Here is a 22,579-nt window from a genome sequence, read left to right on the forward strand (position 1 = left end):
GGTTCATCCTGAAGATGTTCTTTATGAATTGACTATTCTAGAACTGATTGTGGTTTAAAATAATCAATTTGACTTTTGCTAAGCACAATCAATCATCCTTCATTTGAAGGTAATTCAATCAACTCTTATGTTTCCTCAAATTCTATCTTTCAAGGATAAGCATTTCCACTAGGTTTAGCATCCGTTAGAAATTTTGTATTTCTAGACTCAACAACTTTAGGATAATGAGAAAGACAAGAAAACCTTAAGCATTTGGAGTTTATTGCATAACTAATAAAAAAATTCGCAAATTATCCCTAAGTCTAATTTATTTAGATGTAGATTATATCACTTTAATAGGACAACCTCATTAATGTAATTCAATTTCCACCCATTCCATATTGCAAAATGTATCTTAGAGCTAAAATAATCTTGGATGGAACCCTCTTTAATATATATACAATGGTCTTCAACGCTTCAATCCACAAGAATATGGGAAATTTAGAATTACTAATCATGCTCATCATTTGTCCCCTTTTTTGTGCACATACAATAATACTCTTCGCCTCTATTAGATCTTACAAACTTAATTTTTTTTTTTTTGTTTCTCCGCCTTGCCTTATAGGTTTTGAAAACATTTAATGCATAAACCTTATAATTCAGAAGATAGAGATACATAAATCTTGTATGGTTATCAATATAATAGAGATAAAATATCTCTGACCACTTAGGCAAGGAGTAAGACGTGCACAAATGTCGGTGTGTACAATCTTAGGAATCTCATAACTTCTTTTGGCAACTTTAGTTGGCCTTTTGATATACTTTCCCTAAATGCAGTTCAGATAAATATCAAAGATAGTACAATTCAAGAGGTTTAAAACTCCTGCATTTACTAACATTTTGATTATACCTATGGAGATATATCACAAGAGAAGATAGAAGTTTTCATTCACAAAGCTCCTCTTTATGCCAACACCAGATATGTAATTATTTTTAAAGTTGGGATCTAGACCCATTTTAACATAACATCAATTAATATTTCAACACCAATAGTAATTTTATTTTATTTTTACAAAAAAAATATCAAAATTTGATTTAGCAAATTGAAACAAAAATTATTTTCTAGAAATTTCTAAAATATATAAAACATTATCAAGGTCTAAAATATAAATAGATTTTAAAAATTAATCTAAAGGTCCTAACGGCATCCAATCGTACATATCTTTTTTCCTTAATAAACATATTGTTCAAATAAATTTGGAGCTGCCTGACTATCTCCTCTTGTTGGAGATTCTTTTACTTTCTTTGAGAGTCCCAACTCCTATTTTCACTCTTAATCATTTTCAGTAATTAAATACAAGGTGTCCCGTTTTAATTGGACGTTTTTATGGTTTTTTCAGGATAGTGTAATAATCTAAGATCAACTAATGAATGCAAAGGCACACATATCAAACACTTTGCTTCACTAATTTGCATGCACTTGAAGAAGCATAATTAAGTTGTTCATAAAAGTTTGTCTGCACATCCATGTGGGAGATGAGAGTTGCAAAGGCTTGTGAAGTGAAGATTGAGCAAATGCTACAAAAAGATGGTGATTTATTTGTAGAGATTGAATTGAATTTGCTTCATTTCTCCATCAATCCACCCCACCCACCATCCCATTAATTACTCTTCCGTATCTTCTTTTACAAAAAGAGAGAGAAGCCCACTTCCAAAGGTAAATACGCATACACATCGGAAAGTGATGCCTTTTTATGTGTTTCTAACAGGAGACAAGACATTATGGATTTGATTCCTCAACCTATTCTTCAAGTACATCATAACATGTACAGAATAAATCTCACGTATATTAATATAATATTAGGGATTTGGATTAGAGATTGCCGACTTTCTAATATTCTAATTAGCCACCCTTCATTTTTAATTTATTTTTAAAAAAATTTCTTGGAGAGTGTTTTGTACTTTATCTTTTGAAAAGTATTGGTTAGAAATTGATTTTAAATAGTAGTTCAATTAGCTAAAAGCACGTTTTATAAAGTATAGGTCATTAATTTAAATATTTTTCATTTTTTTCTCTCCATATGTGGATATGTAAAAAAAAAAAAAAAATGGTGGGAAGTGCTTTGTTTTTTCTTTTTTATATAAAAAATAATAATAATAAAAAATAAAAAAAAGTGACCCATTTGGATAATTGATATTTAAATAGAATTTTCAACATTTAAAAAGGGTTTTGAAAAACTTTGTCAAAGAATGGCCTCCAAGAGGCAAAGGTTAAAGCGTCGGTGCTTGGTTGGTGGTGAAAAAAACAAGACATTCCAAGTCTTACCAAGTACAAAGGAGTCAATTTCTAGTTTTTTCTTTAAGAAAAAACCAGACATCTCTCATGTCTATCTTTTCTAAGCTTAGGCAACTTGACGATTTTAAGTGTTCTTTATGGCCTAAATGTAATTTTAATTGTCTGTATAAAAGTTCTTGACCACCATTCTCTTTCAAACGGGTTTCTAAAGGTGAGTTTTGATTGAGATTTGTATTATTTGATATTAGAGTCAATCATTATGTTGAGTATGTGATCGAACACAGCTCGTTGAATATGAGATTGAATTGATTGTTTTTTTGTGGTCGAGACACGGAGGAAGTGACATGTATGCTAGAATAAAATGTCTTGTTACTATGTATATGCATAATATTAAATCATTGAATACTGATAAATGAGTTGAATCGCCTAAAACAAAATTCTATTATTAAGTTATTATCAATATAGTATGCCGTCGTATATATATATATATATATATATATATATATATATATATATAAAGCACTTAAATGTCTTCTTCTTGCAAACTAATTTTCAAAAGTAAATTATGCCTTTTATCTTCTTATAAAGGACACATCTAGATTATGCCGTCTCTGCATGCATGATTATGTTCACTGTGGGTCAGATTCAATGGGACGAGTACATTGTGGGCACAGAGAGAGAGGAAGAGAATTTAATTGGGAAAAAAGAAAAGCAAAAGAAAGTGTACAACTCTAGCCTCTAGGAAAATCCAGAAATCAGGATTATTTTAGGAGATCGATCAAAATTTAAGGGTGATCCTCTCATTCCAAGAGAGAAACGTTCGAAAAAGACAAGTCTAATGGTCCTCTAATGACCAAAAAAAATTAAAAATGATTTGTTATTAAACAACTTTATAAGTGTTGAAACGGCGTGGAGTGGTACAAAAATGCTGCGTTTCAAAAACGGAGGCCGAATTCACACTAGATTTTAATATCAATTTCATATTAATTGATATGACATATTTTAAATAGTTAATAATTTTTTTTTTTAAAAAAAAATAACTAATATATAAAGCCATTTAAAATACGTCAGATCAACGATACGAAGTTAGTGTAGAAGTTTAACGTGAATTTAACATTACTCTAACTTTCGTGTACAAAATGGGTATCAATGCATGGTGTGATTTAGTCAAAGCAGGCAGATTATCCAAAAATTAAGGGTTGATTAACTTATTTGGACAGTTTGAAAAGGGTTGAAAAGGGCATGCATAGTTTTGACTTTTGAGTCAAATTAGGCCAAAATAAAATGATGAACTATATTCATTTCCACTAGCAAACAAAGTTGAATCGTTCAAATATTTATCATTAATTCCAATCTCATATGCTTCACACAATAAGAATCGCTTCTAGAATTGAGTTCGGATTCGCATCAATTATTTGTCTAAATTATTAATAATTTGAGTCGATAGCGTGAAAGAATTCATATAAGACTCATATGCCTCCCTCTCTCTCATTTTAATTTTACCATGTTGACAAAAAGCAAGATGAAGTTTGAGTCCTTCCAAGTCAAGCATCATATTTAACTTGCTACTCTTTTTCTATTCCAAGTGTCATATTTAATTGAAAAATGTTAGAACATTTACTCCGGTCCTTTCTCTCATTCTTCTCCATCCTCCTTTTTTTTTTATTTTTTTATTTTTTTATTTTTTTATCAATTTCATGGCAAAAGCACTCCCACCCAACCCATCTTAGAAGCAAAAAAGAAAGAAAAAAAGGGTTGAACTATCATGTGAGGAAAAATAAACAAGCTCCAAAGAGAATATTCCTACAATTTCTTTCCCCCACCCCACCCCCCCCCCCTCCCAAAAGAAGTATCCTTTGGCTAATTTCTTGAGCTTTAGGCAAAAGAATAGTGCATTTGCAACCTTTGAGTAATAAATTTATAAGGAAGCTGTTGCATAATCTAGCTGTGCCAAATTTCCAATGCTCATAAAAATGCATCAACAGCAACCAACCTCCAACTCCATATATACACTTTTGTCACTCTTAAAGACCCCTCAAAATGCACTCATTATTGGGGTGGGTCGTTCCAATATTGAACGGGTTGGTGGCCACGAGGCATATATATATATATATAATTTTATTATTATTTTTTAAAATTTTTATGAGGGAAAAAGAGAGGAGGTGGCATAAATAGAAGATGCCTCCTGCCGGGTTCCCAGCCTTAATTATGAATAAAATAAATTGAGAAAAACAAGGGATTATAATAATAATGTAGTACTTTTTAAGGCAAAGCATAATCATATAATATGACTCAACCCCCTATGAGGATGCATTTTCGGGCCTTGTACAGTGAACCTTCCCTAGAAGATATAATGTTCAAGGGAAAACTAAACCTATTATCTCAAACTAATCGTAACTTATTAATTTATTAGACTATTAAATCAATCTTCTACTACCTTTTCTTACTTAATTTCTAAACAAAACAAAATTTAAAATTTTTAAAATAACGCTTATATATATAAATATATATTTTTTAATAAAGCCACTAAGGTAGTTTGATGAATACCTATGTTTGACATTGAAAGACTAAAAAGTACCAACACATACGCGATGGTTATAGGAGGAAACCAATCAAACTTTCAGATAAAATTGATAAATCATTGCGGCAGAGCAGCCAAGATGCATGTGAGGCTTGTGAGCCATTGGATTAGGAACAACTTGTGTTGGTCTTGTATTTTTCTTCATTTATTTATTTAAATTTAGATTCATTCATTTAAATTAAGAAAAAGCTTCTCGATCACTGATTACAATATTATGGATAAAAACGGAATAATCCTTAATCCAAACATTTTCCATTTTTGTTAAACAATGAGCTACCATGTTCACATTCCTTCTGGTGTGTCTCACGTGCCATGATTGTAGACTATTGAGTATGGTCTTTGTATCATCAATCAAACTCCAACAATGACTTTCCGTCCGCAAAGCATCAACAACTTCCCGAGCATCCACATTCTCATACCCATCTTCTTGTTTGACCCATCTTCTTTGCTCCATAATATTCCTCGTAAGGGACAGAATTAGGATGTTTCATTTGAAAGGGCCAAACTATAGATGACAGGTTAAGCCATAGGTGTCAAACTTAATTTATATATATATGACTTAATTAGCTATTTTTTAAGAAGAATACTCATAATGCAAGTTGGAATGACTTGCAATACAGTTTTAAGAAGAATCTCCTCTAGTTGTGTTAAAAATTTCTTTCCTTCCAACCATTAAGTTGATTCCATATAATTTCCTTGATACTTTTAAATGTTCTATTTCTTTTTTTCTTTTATTTATTTATTTTTACTTTCTAACTACTACTAGCAGCCCTAAATACTTCTCAAAGCAGTTTTTTTTTTTTTACTGCACCACTGCCATAGATAAAAGATGATCTCCTACATCTTCCTGTATTTTCGTTGAAGAAAATTGGCATTTTCTCCATATTTAAATTTTTGTATTGATGCTATTTCATAGACTTTCAAAATCCCCCGACACCACACCACTACCATTTAATTGACAATATCCTTCACAAAACTTTCAATTAAGACAAGTTCCTCATAAATTACCAAAAAAATTGACAATTTTCTTCTTAAGGCCGGCAAAAAGACAAAAATGACTATTTTTTTTAATAAGACAAAAATTCTTCAATTAATTCAAAAAAATATCAATTCTTTTTCTTTAAAAAAATGATTTTTTTATTTTTTAATTATGAATTTTTATTTTATTAAGGGTATTTTTCGTCATTAGGAAGACATTATCAATTCTTGATAGTTTGAAAAGAATATTTTCTTAATTAAAAGTTTAAGAGGACATTATCAATTGTAACCAGAGGACATTAAAAGTTTAAGAGGTCCCCAGAAGTATTCAGAATATTGTAACCCTAGAGCTTTCTGCTATTTTTGTTTAGAGTTTTCACTCTAGATTTTTCCATATAAAATGAAATGAAAATCCATATTCAAAAAAAGAAAAAAAAATCAATTGAATATTAGTTAAAGAAAATATACAATAAAAAAGAAAATATACATACTTTTTCCTATAAAATAATATGAAATATAAGAAGATTGTTTGTATAACTCCAAAACAAAATTTTATAATTTAGTATTTATCCCAAAAAAAAAGGGCATAAAAATATGAGATTCAAGGCATTTGATAATAGTTTTTAACAATTAGAACCCATTGGGGATAAGGGGCTCACTTTCTTTGAATTGGACTTCCTTGGACATTCTATGAAAATGCATTTCTCCTTTTTATTATTATTATTATTATTATTATTATTATTGTTGTTGTTGTTTTTGTTTTGTTAGGCCAATACTCTATTACGTCATCATTGTGGTACAAGACACAACTCAAAACCCTGTGCCCTGGTGCTGCCACATGCACATTATCTGTTCTATAGCGATTCGCCACGAGACCAACACGTGCCTTTCGGACAGAAACCTGATGGTCCACCTAGCCTATGGTGCACCACAATTGCACAAGACCTTTGCCCAAAGCTACGTGTGGGTTTTGCCTACCTGGCATGATTTGGATCGCCTGCTCATCATTCCCCTTCTCTGCCACCACTTGGGGTTGGCCTCCTCCTCTGCTGTCACCATCCGGTTCCCCTCCGGTTTAACGTCCGTAACCTGATAACACTCACGATCGCACGAATATTCTGCGAATCGTGCTAACGCCGTTACTCTCCCCGTTTTTTGCTTAGCTGGACGCCACTGTTTGGCTCAAGTTTTTTCCCGAATGGGCCAGCTGGCACGCCACTCTCTCCTGCACATGGCCAGCTACTTCTGTCGAGACTCCCACTCGAATTTCCCACAGTACCCCTTACCCTCACTCTATCCACCACAATGCCACTCTGATTTGTCTTGACAAGAACGTTAGTTTTAAAAGCAAGTTGTTGACATTTTTCTTCCTCATTCTCGAGCTTATCGAAGTCATTAGGCGGTGTTCATAAACCTTGTTTGAAGCATTTTCGTAATTAAGTTGATAGTTGCGGGTTTTTTGGGTAATTCGCTAAGCAGTGTCCTTAAATCTTGTGTTGGCTTCTGGCTTGCGTAAGAAAGTAAAAAATCTAGAAAGTACAGGAATCTAGGATCGATGGCAGAGAAAAATATATAAACTTAAAAAATAAACCTATCATGTAGAGCACTCGCACTGTATTTTAGAGAGTTTATATAGCACTAGAAATGCTATGATTTTTTTTTTTTTTTTTTTTTTGGCGTTTGTATATTATTTTTTAAAAATATATAAAAAAAACTTGCTCCACAAATTCTTTTTATTTTTTTTAAAAATAATAAAAGTACAGAATCATAATTGTTCTGTTATTTGATTTTTTATTTTATGTACTAGATAGCTACAATACTTGTCAAATTTACTGAGAACTGTAGCAATTAATTAATTCCTTAGTTTGTTATGATGAAACAATCTTTTGACTATTACAAAAATACACAATTTTACTTTAACGCTCTTAAAAGTATATTTCTTGACGTGAAAGTAAAATTCTATTTAAATTACTGTTCTGTCAAGAAATATACTCAAAAATTAAAAAGAAAAAAAAATTGAATGTGTATAGCATTTTGACAATTTGACCTTTGACTAATATGGGAAACCTAAATGTGAAGGCTAATTAAGTAAATGTAAACACTCCGGAGGGTTTTGATGCATTGGCAGCACACCCATATTAATGAAGCGCCACAAAATCTGACGATCCACAGACTCTTTGATTAGGATTTGATCTATGTGGGGGCCTACGTAGGTGGGGCCCATATAAGTGCCACATCGCCATGTGGCTCCGGACTTGTTTGTTTGGGGACTAGTACGCGGGTGTAAGAGTGGAGTTAATATTTTTGCAGGAAGAGTGCACAAAGAAAGGCAGCAATAATAAAAGAGATCGGGGAAAAACACAAATCATGGCATTTTATCAGTAACTCGTCGGCGCGTGGGATTAGCGCGTGTGAAATATCTGTGGCTTTTTATGGAATGTTTTTAACGATTAAGGTAACTTCTTTCTGGGAAAAAAAAAACAATTGAAGTTTGGAAAAGAAAGAGAAATAAAATTAATATATTTTATTGATATGGAAGATGACAAAAACAATACATGGATAGAGTGAGGTTTATGGGGGAGAGAGTGGAGAGTGAGTGTCACAGTGGGTGGAGCGAGAGTGAGATGGGGATCCAAACAAAAAAACAAGAAATAAAGCGAATTGTGGAGGAAGAGTAGGGTACGATGGAAGAGATGGGAAGAAAATAATAAAGAAAGAGAGAGAGAGAGAGAGGGGAGAAGTGAAACCTGTCTCGTGAAGAAGCAGGTGAAGAGGGGAAAGAAAACGAAGAAAATATAAAAGAGCTCTCTCTCTTTTTTCTTTCTCTTTCCTTCTTCTTCCTTTCTTCTGTAAAAACCCTTTTCTTTCTCTCTCTCAAGACGCTTCTAACACTCACATTCATTCTTTGCTTCTTCCTTTTATATCACGAGATCCCCATCTCTTTCTCTCTCTCTCTCTCTCTCTGTGTTTTCGTTCATGTATTCTTCAAAGCTTCTTCTTCTGACTCTCTATCTGTATATTGTTCGTACTTTCATTCACGCACATTGCTGAGAAAGAGGAAGGGAGATAGAGAGTGAGAGGAGAAGAAAAGGGGAGTTTTTTTTTTTTTGAGAGACAGAGAGGGGCAAAGTTTTTTGAAAATTTGGAGCTTTGGGTTTTGTTTGGTTTGTGGGAAAATGTCGCATTCCGGGAAGCCCATTTCGGAGCCGGGGCTCGACGCGCTCAACGATCGCTTCCGGGACTCGCTGAGTTGCGAGGTTAATAAGCCTGATTTCCGAGAGCTCGATCTGGGCTCGCCGGTTTCGCCTCTCCGGATCCGGCATGCCGGACCCACCAGCAGTGGACTCACCGCCACTACCACCACCACCACCACCACCACTAGTAGTAGCTCCAGCTCGTCTGGATCGTTATCCGGCCGAAACGGCCAGAACCAGCTCGCGAAAAGACCCGACTCCGGCCCCAACAACCACTCCGGGGAGCTCTCCGGGTCCAGCGAGAGCAGTCCCACGGCCGGTGACAGTCTCCGATCCAGCGCAACCGCCCGTAATTTCAAACCGGGTCATAACAGATCCGATTCCGGATCCACACCCCCGCTAATATACTCGGGTCAGAGCCATGCTCAAATCCAAAGCTCCGTGAATTCACCGCTGCTAAATGTCCTTCCCACCGGCAACATCTGCCCGTCCGGGAAAATCCTCAAAACGGGTATGGCTCAGAACCGGAGCTCCAGAACCGACGTGTTAGGATCCGGGTCGGGCAATTACGGGCACGGGAGCATAATGCGGGGCGGTGTGAGTCCCAAGGAGTCGGCAAACGCTAACGCAAATGCAAGTCCCACAACCATGCGGTCGAGCGGTGGCGGAGAGTATGTGAGGAAAGTAATGGTGGGTGCGGATTCGGAGGAGGTGAAGAGGGCAGGGAACGAGCAGTACAAAAGGGGCCATTTTGGGGAGGCATTGAGATTGTACGATCGGGCAATTGCGCTTTCGCCTGGCAATGCAGCGTACCGGAGCAACCGCGCGGCAGCATTGACGGGTTTAGGGAGGCTTGGGGAGGCGGTGAGGGAGTGCGAGGAGGCGGTGAGGTTGGATCCCAATTATGGGAGGGCTCACCATCGCTTGGCATCTCTTTTTCTTAGGTGGGTCATGCTTCAAGTTGAGTTCTTTTTGCTTCTTTAGTTCGTTGTTTTGGCCTGCATTGGTGGGGATGGGTCTTCCTCTTTTGTTGTTAGATCTAGTTCATGTCGTGTTGTCGTTGGTTTTTTGGCTAATGCATTTTGTGGGTCTGTTTCTGATCTTTCTGGTTTTACTATGATTATAGGTAGGAGCAAAGTTGCTTGGAAGTTGGAATCATTGTGTTTGAATCTGGGTATTGAGCGTTTTAAATGGGTTTTTTGTTATTTATAATCGTCCTCTGGTTGTTGTCGCTTGATTTTGGTTAATGTTATGAGAAATTCAGTTCAAGATCTTTGGATTAGATAATTTCTGTATTATATGCTGTGAAAGTTGTTTAAAAAAAAATCTGAACTCATATGAACATATATCTGTATTTTAGGACAATGCAATCCTTCTATTGATGCTTATAGATTTGTGATTTATCTATATCTCTAATGGCCCAATGGAACTTCATTTGTGTTAGTCTTGTGCTGGTTGATTTCATCAAGTTTGTTTGATTCTGGTCTTTTGGTGATTACTTGATAAAATAAGGTAGGTGAATTATGATTCATATTTCAAATTTTCTGTGTACCTGTCTTAACTCAATTTCATAACAGGTTAGGGCAGGTTGAGAATGCCAGGAGGCACCTTTGTATTCCAGGAGTGCAGCTAGATCCAGCAGAGTTGCAGAAGTTGCAGGCAGTAGAGAAGCATTTAAACAAATGCACAGATGCCCGGAGGATTAATGATTGGAAGAGTGCTTTGAGGGAAGGTGATGCTGCCATTGCTGCTGGAGCTGATTTTTCTCCACAGGTAGAAACCCATTTCTAATATTTTTCTTTAGTGTGGTTTAAGAAATTGGTTGCAGGCCACATTAATAAATGGCTGAACTGGTTCAAATTGAATTTACAGCTCTTTATGTGTAGAACGGAAGCCCTTTTAAAGCTCCACCAAATTGATGATGCAGAATCAAGCCTATCAAATATTCCCAAACTAGAACCATCTACCACCTGCTCACAGAGTAGATTCTTTGGGATGCTTTCTGAAGCTTATCTATACTTTGTCCAAGCTCAGATTGAGATGGCATTGGGAAGGTGAGTTGAGAAATTTAAGCTTTGTCAGATATATAGGAGGGCAAAAGGGTTTTGTAGGAGAGTGAAGAATGGATGATGGATGTATTGCAGGTTTGAGAATGCAGTTACAGCTGCTGAGAAAGCTGGGCAGATTGATGCCCGGAATGTTGAAGTTGCAGTGATGCTTAAAAATGTTAGGTTGGTGTCGAGAGCTCGTGCGCGTGGCAATGATCTCTTCAAATCTGAGAGGTTCACTGAAGCTTGCTCTGCATATGGTGAAGGTCTCAGGCTTGACCCTTCCAATTCTCTTCTTTACTGCAATAGGGCAGCTTGTTGGTTTAAGCTTGGGCTGTGGGAGCGATCCGTTGAGGACTGCAACCATGCCTTAAGCATCCAACCTACTTACACAAAAGCCCTTCTTCGAAGGGCTGCCTCAAACAGCAAGGTACTTTCAATTTTGCTCTATTTGTGCATTTTTCAAATTTGTATGGTTTACCTTGTTACTTACTGTGGATGATGGATTGTAGTTGGAAAGGTGGGTGGACGCTGTGAGAGATTATGAGGTCTTGAGGATGGAACTTCCTGATGACAATGAAGTTGCAGAATCATTATTCCATGCTCAAGTCGCATTGAAGAAATCCCGTGGGGAAGAAGTTTATAATATGAAGTTTGGTGGCGAAGTGGAGGAAGTATCAGGTCATGAGCAGTTCAGAGCTGCAATATCTCTACCAGGTAGCCCTTCTCAAAACTTTAGTATTTTCCTTCCTGAAAATACAATCAGTTTGCAATGTTCTCAACACAAGCAATAATAAAACTTTAAATTTGCAGGCGTGTCGGTTGTTCATTTCAACGCGGCCTCTGACTTGCAATGCAAGCAAATATCTCCTTTCGTGGACACATTATGCAGCCGCTACCCATCCATTAATTTCCTCAAGGTAAAAATGACCCAACTGTCTGTGTACTTGCTAATACTAGTTTTATGAATTGGGAGAGAAATAAAAGAAAGGAGGAAATTGAAATTTCCAAACCTTCTTATTATGCAAACTTTCCATGGTGTTTTGTTGATAGGTGGATATTGAAGAGAGCCCAACAGTGGCAAGTGCTGAGAATGTGAGGTTTGTTCCGACCTTCAAGATTTACAAAAATGGTGTCCGGGTGAAGGAGATTGTGCGCCCAAGTCGTGATGTGCTAGAACATTCGGTGAGGCATTACAGCTTTTAGAACAAATTGTCTCTTGACTGTACTGCTTCTCTGCCCATTTTGCATATTTTCTTCTTGCTGCCCAAAATCCCCCCAGTTTCATGGGAACTCTTCCAATCCATCTTCCCCACCGTATAAGGTTTACAGATACCTGTGTCATAATCAGAAGAACAAAATAATATTCATTAGCAGCCAATGCCAGTGGAACCCAGAGAAAAATAGCTTAGTTCCTTTTGCAGTTTTTATTTATTCATTCATTCCTCATTGCTCTCTGGTTCCATTTTCTTCCTCCCAACAACCCCTATGTATTTTTGTTTTGCTTCTTTTGATTTTCGGATCATTTCTTTTTTCACTTTCATTTAGGCCAGCCCCCCCGTTCTTGTTTTCCCACTTTCACCCAGAGAAAAACATTGAAAGTATGTAAAATTTAATTAAATTCTAGAGAGAGAGAGAGAGAGAGAGAGAGAGAGAGTGGTGGCTGGCTGGTAGAAGAGGATCTCTGTACATGTATATATGTGATGATATATACAAAAACAAAAAAAAACCAAAAAAAAAAAGAATTGGAAGCCATGAGAGGGAGATTGGATGGATGTGTGGTGGGTACTTACTGGGTTAGAGAAAGAAGGATGAATATGATGTTGTTATTATTATTATTATTATTGTTGTTGTTGTTGTTGTTTCTTCTCCTAAACAATTCCATCAATAAAAAAATTCCCAATTTTTCCCTTACAATTTCCATTTCTCTCAAGCTCTCTTTAATTCCAGCTGCATTGCCATGAATCTGCTAACCAGAAAGTACATGTGTTTTCAAATAAAGAAAGGGTGGATTGGGTAGTTGACACATTCATTGCTCTTCTCTCTTCCATTTGCTTGTAATTCTTTTGTCACCCACTAATTATTCGTTTATTCAACAATAAACTTATATTATAACCTTTAATGGGTACTTTAGAAGATTTAATGTGGGGGCAGAGAGAGACAGAGAGAGAGAGGAATCCGTGTGAGAGGTGGTGGTTGATGTTCACATGTGGGCATTTAAAGTGCTCTCTCTCTCTCTCTTCCGCGTAATTAAGGAGGTCAAAAAGTGCAATTGGTCGGCGATGTAATGTGTGCGGTGACCACCGTCAATTTAGTGGACCTTAATCAGCGGAGGGGTGGCCACGTAGGTGTGTGCCGTTGGAATTGAGTTTTGTCATCTTTTTCTTGTTTCTCTCAACGGCGTTGAGCCCCTTGATTGGCTACCGGACAATTCGTTTTTGCTTTGCCTCCAAAAAAAAAAAAAAAACCCTCCTTACTACTAACTTTACAAGCGTTTGGATCGCTTTTGATTTTCAAACAATTAATCCACCCCCAAAAAAGGAAATTCGGTGCATGGATTTGTCAACGGCTATTTAATTCCAATTTGAAAATATGTTTTGTGAAGAGTATGAGGATATCTTGTGTAAAAGAAAATTGATGTTTTTCACACCATAATCACGTCATGCTGATGTGGCATAATACTACTCGTGTGCTACTATCCAATATTCACTATTATTTTATGTTTAAAATGGTTGCAGTGTTAAAAATGCATATGAAAATCACGTGTTTTTCAATCTAATTTGGGAGAAAGTTTTGTTATTTATTTATTTATTTTTATATAGAAATTGGGATTATTCACTAAGAGTAATCATCTCTTATCTGATAAGTTGGGTTCTAAATTAAAAACCTTTTGCATTTGCAATTTTTTTCTTCCATATATGTTGGGATAATTAAAAGAAATCTGTGCACACAAGCAACTAAGTTAATCTGCGTAGCCCAGTTAAATTTGGGGTGCTTGAATTATTTTTCGCATAAATATCAGATAAACTCATAAATTTAAACATGGTTAGCAATATGAAAATAGATATGCATTTGGTGTGTTATTCTTCTATCTTTTTTGAAATTCATTAGATTATACATATTGAATGGTAATACAAACACCCTTCCTTGTAAGTAATTTGTTGTCTCATGGCTCTTCATGGATAAGCCTTGGGATGGATCTTTGAAGCAATAGTGAAAAAAAAGCCCAAATTAGGGTTTTGAAACATAGTGAACAATGTATGGCACCATTAAGTGGTGCACATTTAAAAGCCTCAAGCCCTCAACTATATGGGCAGGGCATTCATCGTTATCTCGCTACTATCCAAAAGGTTCACCTTAAATTTTTGGATAATAAGCAATTTGGGTCGAGTATTTCATATGTGGAAGATCTGAGATTTGATGGGCAGTTTTTATAGTTGGTCAAACAAAAAAGGAGAGAATTATACTCTTAGATAGTATCACGTGGGAGAACTTATTCCTAGGCTCTGTGGCTCAATTGCTGCCGATTGGAGTTTCTAATAACTCTTCCATGGTAGTGAAGCTTGTTAAAGATGCCTCGAGTTACGAAACCATTCAGATTCCTACTTTTTGGTTGAGAAAAGTATGGAGGATCGCTATACACCAAGTTGGCGAGGCTCAAGTTGGAGTTGAGAGCTAACTAGGGAAGCTCGCTGAAGAAGAGATTGAAAATTTACAAAGGCAAGCTTAACAGAACCATCTAAATTGTTGTTTTTTCAGAAAGAAATATAGGGTGCAATAGCTAAACTTGGGGATTAGTCTTTTTCTACGCTATAAAAAACCAGATTGAGATCCAAAGATTTAACACGGGCATTCTTGCCGCAAAGATTGCTAGCAAGCTAATAGTTGTGAATCTCAATCCCATTTGTATACCGATCAAAACGGGCATTCTTGGAAAACACACATAGCATCATACAATTCAATTCGAAAATACTCAAAATAAGTTGGATGCTTGTGGCATCGTCCAAATGTCTATTGCACCCTTTGTGGACACGAGGAACAAAACCAGAACAGTTGCCATTTGACATTGAATGATTTGTAGAACAGATGCCAAGGTCAACTTGAAGAACAGGATTGGTTTCACACGTCCAAAGCTTCCAGAAGCTGCCACTTCAATACCAAAAATAATTTTCATAATATATATATATATTATTTTCAGAAAAGGGCCGCAAGACAGACAGTGGTGGCTTCAAAAAACATCCATAGCAATGAATAAAATGCTTTTATATAACACATAAGAGTGGAGCATTAATGGAGAAGATCAACAGATAGGTCAAAACATCTAGTTAATACATGGCATAATAATTTTGGCCAAAGCAACCTAGAAGTGATGATTATATATAATATTTTGCCAGATTAATGGCCGAACATATTACACAAGTTCCACAATGCTTCATTTAGAGGAAAACAATTAACAAGTGGCCACTAGAAGCTTTGAGAGAATATCAAAATAACGATCGTTCAAAGATCAATTGTCCCAAATTTCATTTAAAATTGACAGTGAATAGCATACATTTCATTAATGTCATTTTGGGGAAGCAAAAGTTTCCACCATGTCATCAGGCACCACTCGCATATAAACGGGTCCACTCCTTCGCTGCAATGTTCAATAGTAATACAACACAAAGAGAGAGAGAACTTTAATTCGACTACCTCAATTAAAGAAACTGACAAGTGGAGACTAACAAAATTACCTGTTTCAACAGCTTCAGCCTCATTTGATTTCCAATGCTTGGCAATGTTTTCAGAAAGTGGATCGTCAGGGTTTGGGGCACTTAGAAGTGCTTGAATGCTATATTAAAAAAAAAAAAAACAATCCCAACAACTTCAATATTATCAATCTCAGTTTTTCTCCACAAAAACACATACTTAAATAATGCAAACTCATATACTGTAGCTTTCTCCAAAGGAATATCAATTTTCTCAAACTTTACTGTCGGTCAAAGCTGGATTGAAAAGGGAAAGATAATTAAAATGAACAGCTGAAAAATATTTTTGACTTTTTTTTTTTTTAATTCCCCATGGATATAAATAATATGTCAATCAATTTTTTTCTGATATTACGAAGAGCAATTAATGTGCCCATGAATTGTTTCCTACAAGCAATTTTGTTCAGGAGAACAGATTCCAGACCATGCGCCTAGATACAGTTATCAGATCATTAGCTAATTATACCTCAAAAGTACAGTTCTTATTTGGAGAGCAGGGCTCCATTTGTCTTTCAGAATATCAAGGCAAATCCTTCCAAGCTGCATAGATAACTCGCTTCATAAGAGGCACAAGATATAACAATAACTAATGATACTTAAAAAGAGTACAAAAGTATTACCAAACATAGCCTACCTTGTCAATGTTAGGATGATATATTTTGGTCAGAAATCGGACCTGTAACACAGAATATAGTTTTAACTCAGCAAATGACTAGGAAAACAAGGTAGATTGAACACATTACAAAAACAAGCGCACACAAACATAACCATTTACGAAATGGGGTACAGTAAGGGAGAAACCATTGACCAATAGATGCACACAAATGTAGAAGCACACATCAGTAGTATAATGTTAGCAACAGGGGGACACAGGTAAAATATGACAAGAGACATAGCACAATATACAGCAGGGAAAACAAACTCGATATTGGCCAGCCAATGAGTCTCACAGGGTGACTTCTAGGGTGCCAATCTGCCCTGATCTGCCAATCCTATATATTTCTTAAGAGTTTGTTTTACAGGATATGAAACCATAAAGCACCTCAATCCCACCCCAACAACAGCCGAGTCTGTATCATGAACACAGAAACCCCCTTCCACTGCCCTGGGTGACATCAAAAAGTTCTCATAGCTATTAATACCATGATTATATCCCATAATAAACCAAGCCATCCATGATTCAATCCCAGATTGCATGTGCAGTCATCTACCAACATAGGGATATACTCCAAAAACAAAGGTTGAAATGGCTAAAAGAGGTTCAGCAAGATAGAATTCCAAGTATAAAAAAACCATGGAGTCATTTTCTTCAGAACATCGAATCTTAAAATTAAATGAGCCCCTACTCCATGCATTAAACATTTCCAGACATCATTCGGGAAAGAAATGTTTCCAGGAAAAGACAAGACAATAACCAGGTTCAAAATTATTAGAAATCTTGCTCAGGACGATTTCACCCCCAAAAAACCAATGTGAGGCTATCTGTAAGTGAAATTTTATCTAAAATTGGTCCCCAAACAACTAGATAATCTCTCTATAACAGATGCTTTAAATCTTAAAGGCCTCATGGAGCCTAAGTGCAAGGCGGAAGCGTGCACCTCATCGAAGTAAAGCACATATTTTTCAAATACATGTCACGTCATTTTTGTTCTTCAGGTCTACTAGATAAGCATTCTCCCCTGCAGGATCTTCTTGTTGAATCAATGCCACATAACTAAACTGTCAAATGATGATAAATACAGTATTCAATACAAAACTACTGAAGTTTATGATAACTAATGTGATAACATACTACTCTACTAAACAATCAAAACACTAAATCTACATTTTGTTTCTAAGTGAAACAAAGAGCTAACAAAAATGCTTGTTTGAAATGGCATCTTGAACTTTTGGTGGTGTCTTTCTTCTTGACTTCAAATAAGAAAAACATACTTACGTGTAGTGCAGTACACCCTAAGAAGAGAGTTGGTACAACTAATCAATAATGAGTTTGAATTGGTTTCAGATCCAATGGTGATTTTCAGTCCCACGTCTAGGTGTATGAACTTAGGAGTGTGAGAGTGGGAGTGTGTAGTATCTCTCTCTCTCTCTCTCTCTCTCTCTCTCTCTATATATATATATATATATATATGCAGCTTTCTGCACTTTAGGTACTTGAAATCACATGCTCTTCGCATCAGGACTTAAATGTGTTTTTTCTCCCAGCACTTTGCACTTCAAGTGTGCCTAGGCATGCTTAAGCAACCCTGAAAGGTGTATTCCTTCTGAAGCAATTCTAAATCACACCAAAGATTCTTGATCACCTTCAATTTGACTCAGAGAGAGAGAGCAGATAATTGGTTTTCTTTGTACATATTATCTCAAACTTCCATCAACTTCTTCAATTTCTTTAGTAGATTTTCTTCCTCCGCCTGCTCTTACTCAATTTCTTGAGCCTGCACTAGATATTCTCTGTTGACATCTAATAAACCCAAACAGAAACCCAAAAATCCTAAAGTCTCCTTTCTCCATCAATACATAACCTTAGTGTCCTACAAAAACTATTCTTTCAGGGGACATTTATGATCCTAAGCTTCCATCCACTGTTTGAAGCACTCTCAACAATCTGGTATAAACTCCATCTTTTAGCTATACCAACCAAGAAGGTATTGAATATCACCAAATTCCAAAGCATAAAGCATAAAGAATTCAATAAATGCTTGGAACAAATGAACGTCAACATTTTTTTTTTGAAAATGGATTTCAGAATATGCATTCGATAAATCTCTACATTTTTTTTCTTGATAAATACAAATCTCTACATACTGATGATGTAAAGGTCAGAAAGACAAGGTTTCTCAATGAACATACAAATATCAAACAATGTGGCATAAAATATTTATACCTTGTGTCATTGCATGTTAAGACTAAATACTACTCTACCCTCGGCAATGTTATTTTAGCACACACTCTGCAGTAGGTTCTAGCTTTTAACCATTTAATGGAATGTGCTTTATTTATCAAAGGCAACAGCCAAATGTACAATGAAAACAGCATCATCCAACAAACGCAAGAAAGCCCAGTGCAGATGGAAATGAACCCAAATCAAAGTACCTTGGGAGCAGCCATTGGATATTCTTCAGGAAGAAATAGTTCCAACTTGAAAACCCCTCCTGAATAGATATTTCAAAAAGAGAACACATTATGTTGCTAAAAAGTAAAAATTATATTAGAGAGAGAGAGAGAGCAAGGAAAGGAGATTGTTTACTTTACCCCTCAAGTAAATTTCTCAAGACAGACCACTAATGACAACATCTTGACTAAAGATGAAAAATGTAATAATTGGATTTTCTTGCCCTCTAAAATATCAAAATATAAACAAGTTCCGACATACTATTACTTCTGTTTATCTCAGTTCCACCACAGAACAAATTTAATCAGTACAATGCACAAAAAGGAAACTTTCTCAAATTTTAAACAGTTACTGCAACAGTAATACTGCATAGTTGATAATAGAAATCTAAGGACTTACAAACTGGCAGCAATATGATAATTATCTAGGAATCAACTTTGTGTATAGCATCACAACCCATAGCATATGCGGATGATGTGTTACTAATTGCTTCAACACCTGTCTCAATATGGATCTTTAAATATGCTTTCTCAAGCAGCAAGCCACTCCATGCTCATGCAGTTACATATTGTTGATGTCATACATCAGCAAAGCCCACAATTATTCACAAGACTGTAAACATATTCCCAGCATAAGCAACAAATGCCCTTCCCAAGGTGAGATCTTTAAGGCTCCCAAATTAAACAGTGAAAGGCTTATCATATCCTTGTTTAGCCTCTCTTTCCATGAGTATTCCAATAGCATGATTATCAATTGATATAGTCAAACGAAATTTATGGCAGGGAGCTCAAAACCACACTACTTCTCATTTCTATCAAATGACAAACAGAAAGCTATATCACTCAAAAGAAACCACTAGCTCTTGTAACCACTTGGAAGAGCATTTATGTAAAGGCAAAGAGAGAGAGAGAGAGGAATCACTAATACAATTTGCTCCCAACACAGTAAACAAGAAGTGGCTCAGATAATCACGAATGAATAAGAAACAAACGCATAACCTGCTCTGTTTTATATTAAATAAAAGGCCTTCAACTAAGTTAAAATTGGATTTTATAAGAATGTTTATCTCAATTTTAATTTTTAAAAATGAAGAAAAAATAAATTATTGATGTACTGTCAGGGCATAATGTAAATGTGGGATGATCTATAACACATTGGTACATAAATATGGTAATCCACTTATATACGTATTTCTTCAGTACAGGAGGATACCGGCTACATATGTATGGCGTATTTAAGATAATAACTCAGATTTTTCAACCAAACTAATTGACCTTTAAGACGATTAAGAAAGGAAAATGTAAACCAAGGAGTACTTATAAAAATATATATGTATATATATCAAAACCTAAAAACATAAAGTTAGCATTCCCGCATCATGTCTCTAACATCGATCTTCCGCACAATAGATAGAGCCAGAACTTGCAAACAAAGGTAATGAAAATTAAGGGCCACCCCATTTTGAAAGCCGCTTTCTAATATCAAAGGTGGAAATATCACCTCAAAAAGAAAATGTTCTGCCGGGCATTTCCCATAACTGTGCACAAAAAATTTCATTCAAAAGTGCATATTGACATCTGGAAACAACCTAAAACAACGAACTCTTCAAAATACTTTTGGCATTCAGTCTCAAAGAACTACAAAACTTCTTCAAGAACGCATAGCCAACCAAGATACAACACTAAGATAAACAAGAAGTTCCAATTGCACGCGTCCAACTAATTACCTTCGTATGGAGACTGCGTCGGGCCAAGAATCATTACATTAAAATATCGCATGTTGTCCTCCGACGGCGATGCACTAATTCCTGGCGCTGAAACCGAAGATCACAAATTAGATAGCCAACAAAACCCTTAAAACCCTACATATAAATATGTTTTTCTTGTGTGATTGTGCGCGCGCGCAAATGTATATGTATATTTAGGATTCTGAAGCTATCGTACAAAAACAAAAATAGAAAAGAATACTGAAAATCGAAGTGAAAATATTACCTGGTTCACTTAGGAGGCGCTGAGTTTCCTGTTAGATCAAGAAAAGACCATGATCAAAAACAATCAAGAATCACACATAAAAGCAAACAAAAAGACAACCAATCCTGGAGCTCCGTTTGGTTGTTGAGAAAGATCAGAAAAGAAAACGAAAAATTGTTGTAAAATCTAAGATACAGCTCGGTCTAAGCGAGTTTTTCACTCTGTTTTGTGTGGTTTTCTGGGTTTCCAAACAGAGAGAGGGATCAGGGAAATTGAGAGGGGGATCGAGAAGGAGATCGAGATACAAACCTTGATGATTCTTTTGGGGAGATTACTGTTGGCCATTCGAGGTCGATTACAGAGCACGCAAAACGCAGAAGGGTTCAAAGAGAGAAAGAGAGAGAGAGAGAGAGAGAAAGAGAGAGAATAACTAGCACCAAGCTGGGAGGCACGATTAGACGAATTTCTGGAGGCTTTATTGCGCGAAACACAAATGATTTTGGCCCCCCCTTTTTTCTTATTTTCTTCTCTTTCTTTTTCTTTTTTAATTTTTTTTGTACTTTTTCTCAGTTTGTTTGATTATTTTTTATTTTTTATTTTTATTTTTGTTAGTCTGTTTGTTCGATTAGTTTACTCCAACAGCGATTCTACTTTTAGAGTATTCAGACTCACAGTGGCCTTCTTCACATTAATTTTTTCATTATTTTAGTTTTAAATATTATAATTTTTTATTTCATTTTAATTATTTTTTATTTTCAATTTTAACTACCAACTTTAACTATTCTGTTTTATTTTATTTTTTATTCTTTTTAATTGAGAGAAAAAAAAGAAGGTTAGAGATATAAATATCACTCATCTATTAGGATTTTTTTGTTAAATTATTAATAATCCATAACCTTTCGCATATAGTCTATTCATACCCTTAACCTTCTTACAATGAGGTTGGTGTGTCTTGGTAAGAATCTTTTGTAAAACACCGCGCCCCACTGAGATACAATAGCTAGTCATCATAATGGTCTAACCAAATTCGAGCCCGGGTAATCCATATCACTAATGATATTCTAGAGTGTGACCGTCATTTGTGGATGGTCACACTAGTAACTCTAGCCATTGAATCCAAGGCAATCTAAAATCTATTAGTATGGGGCTATTGGTCAAGTCCATATATTTGTGTGTATGTACCTCTGATTTTGCTCCTCTTTTTTCTTGGGTGGTACGTCACATAACAATTATAAATAGCCAAACATAGTTTATTTCATGTTAAACAATAAATATCAATGCAGTAGTAAATCATTAGTTGTAAAGTGTTAAGCTAACAACATAATTTATGAAACGCATGAGTATCAAAATGCACAATTTATAGATAAGATATATGTGCCTAATAACAAAACATTTTTGGCATTTCCATTGGCAATTACTTACCTCGAACACTCAGATCCAACCTCGAACATACCAAAAAGGTCAAACTTCTCATTTCTACAAGCCATGCTCTAATATTAGTCGATACAAAGCAAAAATTATAATCTTGCACTTAAAACTCTAATTTTACACTTTCTGCCGAGAACAATCAATCGTCTTTCGTGGACCGTTCGATCATACCCAGAACGTTCGATCGTTCTTCAAGTCTTTTTATCTGTATGCCCCATAATGTCCCCAATTCATCCTAACAAAAC

General features: G+C 35.7%; 2 protein-coding genes across 2 annotated transcripts; one reads left to right on the top strand and one right to left on the bottom strand.

Moving 5' to 3' along the window:
- The first annotated feature begins 8,553 nt into the window (after positions 1 to 8,553).
- On the top strand, positions 8,554 to 12,993 carry TTL1 (tetratricopetide-repeat thioredoxin-like 1). Its single transcript, XM_059586450.2, has 7 exons — positions 8,554 to 9,972; positions 10,606 to 10,801; positions 10,901 to 11,082; positions 11,173 to 11,506; positions 11,589 to 11,793; positions 11,890 to 11,996; positions 12,130 to 12,993. Exons 1-7 carry the CDS (start codon positions 9,011 to 9,013, stop codon positions 12,280 to 12,282), a joined length of 2,139 nt encoding a protein of 712 aa, XP_059442433.2. The 5' UTR covers positions 8,554 to 9,010; the 3' UTR covers positions 12,283 to 12,993.
- Positions 12,994 to 15,384: 2,391 nt separating this feature from the next.
- LOC132175195 (ubiquitin-conjugating enzyme E2 35) lies at positions 15,385 to 21,367 on the bottom strand. Its single transcript, XM_059587063.2, has 8 exons — positions 21,216 to 21,367; positions 20,928 to 20,955; positions 20,663 to 20,749; positions 18,918 to 18,976; positions 16,459 to 16,500; positions 16,291 to 16,364; positions 15,810 to 15,907; positions 15,385 to 15,712 (listed from the first exon to the last, which is right to left on the bottom strand). The coding sequence occupies exons 1-8, from the start codon at positions 21,249 to 21,251 to the stop codon at positions 15,675 to 15,677; spliced, it is 462 nt and encodes a 153-aa protein (XP_059443046.2). The 5' UTR covers positions 21,252 to 21,367; the 3' UTR covers positions 15,385 to 15,674.
- Between the last annotated feature and the right edge of the window lie 1,212 nt (positions 21,368 to 22,579).

The sequence above is a fragment of the Corylus avellana genome, chromosome 3, assembly GCF_965113065.1.
Source record: "Corylus avellana chromosome 3, dhCorAvel1.hap1.2, whole genome shotgun sequence".
Taxonomy (NCBI): Eukaryota; Viridiplantae; Streptophyta; class Magnoliopsida; order Fagales; family Betulaceae; genus Corylus; species Corylus avellana.

Excerpts from the sequence above, each read along its gene's own strand:
- TTL1 (XM_059586450.2), top strand. The coding sequence starts at position 9,011 with ATGTCGCATTCCGGGAAGCCCATTTCGGAGCCGGGGCTCGACGCGCTC. Across the intron at positions 11,083-11,172 it reads ATTGAGATGGCATTGGGAAG|GTTTGAGAATGCAGTTACAG; the intron begins GTGAGTTGAGAA and ends GATGTATTGCAG. Across the intron at positions 11,997-12,129 it reads CATCCATTAATTTCCTCAAG|GTGGATATTGAAGAGAGCCC; the intron begins GTAAAAATGACC and ends TTTTGTTGATAG.
- LOC132175195 (XM_059587063.2), bottom strand. The coding sequence starts at position 21,251 with ATGGCCAACAGTAATCTCCCCAAAAGAATCATCAAG. Across the intron at positions 20,750-20,927 it reads GCGCCTCCTAAGTGAACCAG|CGCCAGGAATTAGTGCATCG; the intron begins GTAATATTTTCA and ends CTTCGGTTTCAG. Across the intron at positions 16,365-16,458 it reads ATCATCCTAACATTGACAAG|CTTGGAAGGATTTGCCTTGA; the intron begins GTAGGCTATGTT and ends TTATCTATGCAG.